The following is a 7,964-nucleotide window of genomic DNA, read 5'->3' as shown; positions in this document are numbered from 1 at the left end:
AGAATTAACCCCTATACGGCGGCGCTGACACGAAGCAGATGGCTGCAGCAGCTACCGTATGCAGAAAGGTGTTATCGCGGGCTGACAGTGAAGATCTGCTATTTAAAAAGAGCGTTGGCGCAGGGTAGCGCGCTGACTTTTTCAGAGGCTGTACCAGACTCCGAGGAGGCCGCCGATACGAAAATTGACGACGTCGACTTGTGCAGCTGAAGAGATTTGACTTTTTACCTCGCCGCGAAGAAGCACGTGTAATTTTAAATACGGTAAATCTAAACTGAGAAGAAACTTAACCGGAGCATTTCGGGAAAAGTGAAGGAAAGGGCCTCCCACTGATCCACTCCTTGCCTCGTCATTTACTTTCTGCTGCAGACGCTCGTCGTGTCTCTCACTACTTTTTTTTTCTTCTTTTTTTTAGGTTTTCAAGTGCTATTCCTCGGAGTTGTGTGCCTAATTAAAAAGCACTTGCAGTTGTTTCTGGTCCAAAGTTGAAACGCTGCTATCTCATCATAGTGAGCTAATCAGATCCCTTTTCAATCACTGCCTCTCCTTAATGAAGTGCTGCAGACTGCCAATGGGAATGCCTGCCTGTAAGCCTGCCTTGTGTTTTTATTTTCCTCTCGCTCGCCGTCTCTTTTTCTCGGAGTTGGAGTGAGTAAGCGGCTGAATGGAGGAATGAAGAATGCGTGCCATTTTGGAGGGGGGTGCGAGGGATAGAGTGGGCTGTCAATTTCTGTCAGGCGCTGAGGTGTGTGGCAGTGAGTCTATGGAAGGGAGACCGGGGTGGGTGGGGTGGAGGGGGGGGGGGCGCTAGGCAGGGATTAACATGATCAAAGACACAAATGCAGAGCCACATAGGAAAAGTAAGAGAAAGGGAGAAGAGCCGTGCAGGGCTCCTCACGTATCCCCACCCACCCACCTCCCTCCCCTCTCTTTTCCCCATAGCAACTCCCACGGAAGAGATGAACCGTAACTGAACCGTGGCTTCCCCCTGCACTCCACCTCTGTCTCAAACGGCTATCGATTTGCGGCGAACAAAAGTGACACAAGCAAACACGTGCGCGCGTTTACACGTGCGGCCTGTCATTAACACGGGTGTACAGGCCGGGACGAGAGGTTCTATCGAAGGGGGAGTGGGGGAGGAGGCGTGTAAGATGGAGATGGACAGGAAATAAACAAACAAGTCCGGTTTAATAGAATTGTACCTGCAGCCCCGAGGACACGCACACACACGCACACACACACAAATAGAGCATATCAGCCGGCATGTTAATACTGCCAAAGGGAAGCCAAAACTAATAGTGGAGACATTAAGAAAATGATCCCCAGGCTGATATGTTTTCTATAGATGGCGACTAAACAGAATTGCCATATTTATCATACTCAGGGAAATAGAAACAGAGACAGGGAGGGAGAGGAGAAAGAGACTGAGAGAGACTCCCATCCGCACTCCCGTCCGTCTCTGTTGTCCCCAGGAGAGTGATGAGAGTTGCCCCCGGGAGAGTGCGCGCTGCTGTTCCATGTGCGAGTGTGCATGTGAGTGTGCATTTACTGTATGTGCATGCAACCCAAACATACCAGGTGACACGCTTCCACCAAGCAGCTCGTGGAAGTCGTTTGTACTTTGTGCCTATGTCACAAGGTAAACAAAAAAAACACTGCAAGTGAACATCCTGCCCAGCGAAGTTAAAGTAAAGAGGCCTTTACCTTTTTCCACCGGCTGCTCTCACCTGCCAGACGCTAGCATGGACGAATTAAAGCCCAGTATGTCACCAGAGTCTGCCAAGCAGATTTCATTCTTGTCCCTAAAACGAGCCAACTGCAATTCAAGGCATAGTGCAAACTGTGGAAAATGGTGTCTCCAGGTGCGGCTGCAATAATCGGCGACGACTTTTTGAGCTGGCACGGCGAACCTCGTGTTTCCAGGCGCCGGAGTCGCTTTTGTGGCTCGCTGCACTCTTTATGCTCGGCGTTTGGTCTCCACCAGCTCCCCTGAGAAAAAGGAAATCTGCCTTTTCAGCTGCTGAAAGTCTGTCGTCTGTTTAAAATCTAGCCGCCTACTGCGCCACTCTGTTGCTTAGTGCTAAGAAAGTAGTGGACCATTGGTTTTAGCGATAGTTGTCTCAGGAAATAGGAGGCTACATTGGCTGCAGGGAAAGAGAACCAAAACAAATCCCATGTGAACTGCCTACTACATTCACCGACCAGCCACAACATTAAATCCTCAGTGTCCTCAGAAGGCCCATGTCCATTCTCTGATGAGTCACACCTGTTAAGTACGTTAAGGACGTGGTCATAATGTTATGCCTGATCGGCGTACACCACTGCTTATATATTTAGAGATTTGAAACTGTCAGAAGTAAAAGTGCAGTCAATATTATTTAAAGTTTTGCTTTCACAAACACGTCAGCATCATTTCAGTGTGAACAGATCAGCATTATATTCTTCACCAGATAGATACAGTCATCTACAGCTGGTAAACCAGTAACAGCTACAGCAACTGACTTTTTTTCTTTGTTGATTTCCTCCACGTAAACAACAAACGTTCTGCTGTCGACATTCAAGACGCTGCTGCGAAGAGTTAGATTCTAAACATACATTTTATGGCTTACTTCCGCCCTCGCTCGCGCTTCTCCGTCCTGATCTCCTCATCTCTCTCTCTCTTCCTCTCTCTCTCTCTCCCCCCACACCCCCCATCCCCCTCGGCCTTTTTCCGGCTCTCCAATTAGGCTTCAGCGGCAGGTTTCCATCAGCCGTCTGGTCGTCTGCAGCAGGACTCTTGTGAGCAGAGGCCTGTCAGGAAATTAACTCATCACTGGCTGACAGCTGCTAATTTCTCCCTCTTCCATGTCACACGAGTGGCCTGCTGCAGTTAATAATGAGCACATCCAGCCCTGATTAGGGAGATACATGCGGAGGGTGGGGATGCGCACAATACAGTACACAATCACTCAGACAGACATGTGGAATAATGTACGAGAGGGCGCACAGACGGAGATTCCTACTGAGGGGAAGGGGGGGAAAAAAAGAAAGAAAGAAAGAAAGAAACACAGTGAGGGTCGAAGATGTTATGGAGGGCAGGAGCAAGGCTTAACTGAGGTCACGCACTTTGTTATTTGCAACACAGGCAGTAATAAAGCACATATCATGTGGACATAGAGGGGTCAGTTAGATGTCATGCAGTTTCTGTTTTAGTTTACAGCCTCCGATTTTACGCACATAGTGGTGGATCGCATACACAGATCTTAATGCAGAGCACACTCGAACTTAAACACCTGAGATTATATCATAATTAAATAATTAAAGTATAACCATCACATTAAAAGTCAGTGCAATGTCTCGACTGCATGAGGGGAATTCAGTACTTCTGTGCAAACGCATGTACAATTATATTATATACAGTGCATGCACCGATCAGGCATAACATTATGACCACCTTCTTGGCGTAGAGGGGAGGAACCTCTGTGGGTCAGACTTGTTCCAGTGCATACCACAGATTCTTGATCAGTTTGGGATCTAGTGAATTTGGAGGCCAGGTCAACACATTGTGTTGTTTTTTTTTTGAGTTGCTCCTAAAGCGTTTTTGAGTGTGTGTCTGGGGATAGCTGCTGCCATCAAGGAAAGCCATTGCCATGGTGTGGGGGTGAATGGATGAATGAATTCCCAGCAGAACATTGCATTGTCCCAAGATGGTCAATTTACTTCTCCCGTCGGTGGTTTTAATGTTGTGGCTGATCGGTGTGTATATATATATATATATATATATATATATATATATATATATATATATACGCACACACAATTACAGAAGAACTGAAAGTTCTTTCTGTGTCCTTGTTGCTTCCTTGACAAACTTCCGTTCTCCCATCCTCATACGGATATTCGCTCAGAGAAGGAGGCCTCTGTTTAAACGTGGCAATCTCGGACGAACGGAGGGGGGAAAAACCTGACCGGCTGAGTTTATAAATTCAAAATGAGGATGGGAGCAGGAGACAAAGACAGGCTGAAAGGCAGACAGGTGTTATGTGAAATTACAGGCTCCCTTCTCTCTGTGTGGTTGTGGCTTTCACCGCTCTTTCACTTCTCTCTGGCCTCACCTCTCTCAACATCCATCTGTAATGCTCTCATTTCTTGTTTTTTTTTTTCCCCTGCCCACTCCTCCACCGCTTTCTCTCTCAGCCCACCTTATCGCTCTGCGTGAGCCGTGTGTTCGTGTGTGCGCGCGTTAAAGGGATGATCTTTTGATGCCCTCGGTGTGTATGAGTGCTTTCTCTCTCTACTTTCAGCGGTCGGCCATTGTGTTTGCAGCCGTCACACTGCTCTCCCACTCACTCCATCAGAAAGCAGGCCTGTGTAGGGCCCTAAATGAATATTGATTCTCCCTCCAGTGCTGAATACTACTGGAAGGGGGGGAGGAGGGATGAGTGTGTTGTACGCAGCAAACAGAATGGGCCTGATGGGGGGAGAGATGAGAGGATGACGATTAGGGTGATGGTGATCATGATGATGATAATGATAATGGTGATGATAATGACTGTGTTAGTGATCAGAAAGCGTGATGGGAGCCATCAGTTGATGCATGTATGTGCATGTCGCTTGTATGATGACGCCGTACTGTACGCGCCAACGCGGTGCTGATGCTGAAATGTGCGTTTTAACGTAACAATTAACAGCGACTACTGGCAAGAAAATAAACGTGCACAGTTGCTAGAAATTATACTCAAAGCTTTATTGTCAGAAATTAGACACTTTATTTTCTTGTTGACAAAAACCTAAAGAGTAGGATTGTAATTCTGTTACAAAGAAGTCGTCTATATGGTCTGCGTTGGAATTTTTAATTTTTGTAACGGACGACACGCAACAAAGAAAAAAAATTACAGGCAAAAATTAAACCACTGTCAAACTGCAGGACGTAAAATTCTTTCATAGCTAAACAAAACTTGAACATTTATAAAGAAAACAAAAAGCAGATGTTCACTCTAAAAAGCAGATTCCATATCTTATTGTAAAGAGCCGTTTAACATATTAGATGCATTAGAAAATACTTCAAGGGGAAGTAGTCGTATTCATTTCATTGTGTGAACTTGCATCTGAACCTCGCTCCTTCCACTGAACTCAAAATAAATGACGTTTAACCTGAGTTTGGCATAGCCCGAGAGAAGATAGTAGCAAACTGATGTGATGAACAAAAACATGAAAAAAAAAGAATAAAATCAGGGCTACGCTAAAGGACACCCAGGAAGTGTCGAATCTCTCCAGACTCTCTCTGTCCTCTACCCTTCCAGCACTATATTATGAGGGGCTCCATCCAGGTAGACCACCATCTCTTCTCCTGCTTCCTGCTCCACCTGTTGCGCCTCCCCGTCACCGGGCCCAGCCTCTCCATACACGCCTCCCTCCACCTGTACGGTGCAGTCGTCCAGCTCAGTCACGATGTAGTGGGTGCCCTCATTGTTGACGATGACCTGAGTGAGGCCTTCCTTCATCATCTGGGATGCGGCGAGCTGCAGCACTTCCTGCATGTCCTTCTGGCTGGTCTCCTGGATGACCCGCACCTCCTCCTGCTCCTGTTTCACGTGCGACCGCGCTTCGCTTTGCGCGGCCTCGGCCTCCTCGGGGGTCAAGCCTTCGCCAACGACGGCCGTCTCTCCCTGAATTTCCTCCTGGTGGCCCATTTCGCTGACGGCGCTGAGCAGAGCGTCCAGAGCAGTGGACGACTCGGAGACGATGTGGCCCTGTCCTGCGGCGGCTGCGACCGCGACTCCTCCTCTCGTCACGGCCCGCAGCTCCTTTCTGGCCTCCCCCGACTCCAGGACCACGTACTGGGTGCTGCTTCCGGCCAGGTGGGCCCCCGCAGACGCCACTTCCCTGCCCGAGGCTATGACTTGCCCGTCTTCGGTTATGTGGAGGACCTCGGCCACTTGGCCGGCCATGGCCAGCGTCTGCAGGGTGGCAGCGGCCGACTCCTCCAGGGCCTGGTCGATGGCCACCTCCCCGTCACCGTAGCCCTGGATTATGATGACCTGCTGGACGGAATCATCGTGGCCAGATGCCCCGGACGAATCCTTCCTGTGCACAGGGGAGTCCACGGCCTCTGCTTCCACAAATGTAGCCCCTTGGCCTTTCAGGCGACACTCAAAGGACTTGGACACGATACCTGGGGAACACACACAGACACATGAGTATTTAGCTGATGCGTTTAAGAAAAACATTCAGTAGTGAAAGAGAAGCGAGCCCTATTGGCTACGCTGCTAAAAATTGAAATGAAAACTGAGAAGAAAGGTGCCTGAGTGTGACTGCAAACTTCCTGTCATCACAGCATGCAAGTATACAGAGAGACGACAGAGGAAGCTAAAAGAAAAGATGGACAGGATTTATTGGAGTCCAAACAAAGAGTAAAAATAGAAAATCTTTTTGCGCGACCAGGATCACGTCCAAAACTCCTAAATCAGGAATGGCAGTTAGTGTTCAAATCGTACATGTAAATGGATATCCATCTTTCCCTCAATGTTCTCGGCAACCCCAACTGTTGAACCTGATATATGGTGATGTGTACGGATCCATCACCGTGAGAGAAAAAAAAAACTACACGGAAAGCTAAGCTGACATAAAAGGTGATGTAACACTTCAAATATTTGTGTCACTTAATGCATGAAAGGAGACAGAATATGGAGATATTCGACTGCCAGAAGACTGTGGTGAGATACGCCTGGTGCTAATTGAGCCACACTGTGCCCTCTCAGATCACAGGTTGCCATGGCGTTTCCAAGGTGATAGGAACAGTGTTAGAAATGCCATTGTTTAAACAGCGCCTGGCTCTGACACTTGTAGGCTAATCTATGCAGAAAAAAAAGGGGGAATTTGAGACAGTGAAGAGGAGACTCTGTTCACGCCTAAGCTGCTGAGTGCGGATGAACTTACTGTACAATGAGAGAGAACACACAAATGTTGTCTCGAGAGGTGCACATTGACCCTAATTTGCAATGTTTTAGTCACACGTGAACATTTGCACTTGAAAGTTTGCAGATTCCCTACCCGCAAAGGCTTCGAAATGCAAACTTTTCAGGAAATAACATAACGGCCTCTTTTGTTTCAGTTCGGTTGGTGTAAAGTTGACATTTTGGAGCTACAAGCTTTCCGCCCAAGGTTAGCGACGAGATCACATAGATCTCACAGTACATACAGGAACAAACTCATCAATCATTGATATTCCTATCTTCCCCTGACATTTAATGTCCTGCACTCACAAGGTTGACAATGTGATCAGAAAGTCAGAGTTGTGCCTGCAAACAGTCTCCGACCCAACCGTGCCCTGTCCTCCTCCAGTGTAAACAGGCAGAGATGTATTAGTTTTGACTCTCTTTCTCGCTGAACAAGTAGGCGGTGACCACTAGATGTTTGGCAACCACAAGACACTTCATCCCACACGGATGCAGTCTAAAATTGGGAGGTACAAAATCTGTACACAGAGTGCTCGAGGAAACGAGGAAGACCTCATGTCTTAAGCTGGGCTCTGGTGAAATGTGGTTGCATCGCACGCTTGGGGAGAAACTTCACAGACATTCTTCTTTGTAATCTCGAACGCACACGTGGTTAATAATGATTAAAGATACAACAATCGGGCATAACATTATGTATACGTAGGTCTGTGTAGATCTCCCTTGTGACCAAAAATAGACATGGGACTCCTGAGGGTGTCCTGTGGTGTCTGACAACACAGTGTAGTTAGTGAGGGCCTTTGGCTCATATAGGTTGAGGGGAGGGGCCTCTGTGGATCAGGCTTGTTCAAGTGCATCCCACAGATACTTGATCAGTTTGGGACTGAGGGAATTTGGAGGGCAGGTCAACACCTTGTGCTGTTTTTCATGTTTTTTTTGAGCTGTTCATTTTTGTGTGTGTGTGTGTCTGGCCTGGTCTGGTCTACGTGACTGGTACATGTCTAAGTTAACATCCACACAAATGCCAAA

The 7,964-nt window shown here is 47.6% G+C and overlaps 1 protein-coding gene across 1 annotated transcript in view; it reads right to left on the bottom strand.

Moving 5' to 3' along the window:
- Positions 1-4,705: 4,705 nt before the first annotated feature.
- The window catches only part of znf407 (zinc finger protein 407), a 145,767-nt gene continuing 142,508 nt past the window's right edge, over positions 4,706-7,964 (bottom strand). Inside the window, exon 10 of the mRNA XM_047598393.1 lies at positions 4,706-6,154. Coding sequence (XP_047454349.1) covers positions 5,271-6,154 — 884 coding nt within the window. The 3' untranslated portion in view covers positions 4,706-5,270. The remainder of the gene's footprint in view (positions 6,155-7,964) is intronic.

Source organism: Mugil cephalus, chromosome 11, assembly GCF_022458985.1.
Source record: "Mugil cephalus isolate CIBA_MC_2020 chromosome 11, CIBA_Mcephalus_1.1, whole genome shotgun sequence".
NCBI lineage: Eukaryota > Metazoa > Chordata > Actinopteri > Mugiliformes > Mugilidae > Mugil > Mugil cephalus.
This window is presented reverse-complemented; position numbering and strand designations above follow the sequence as displayed.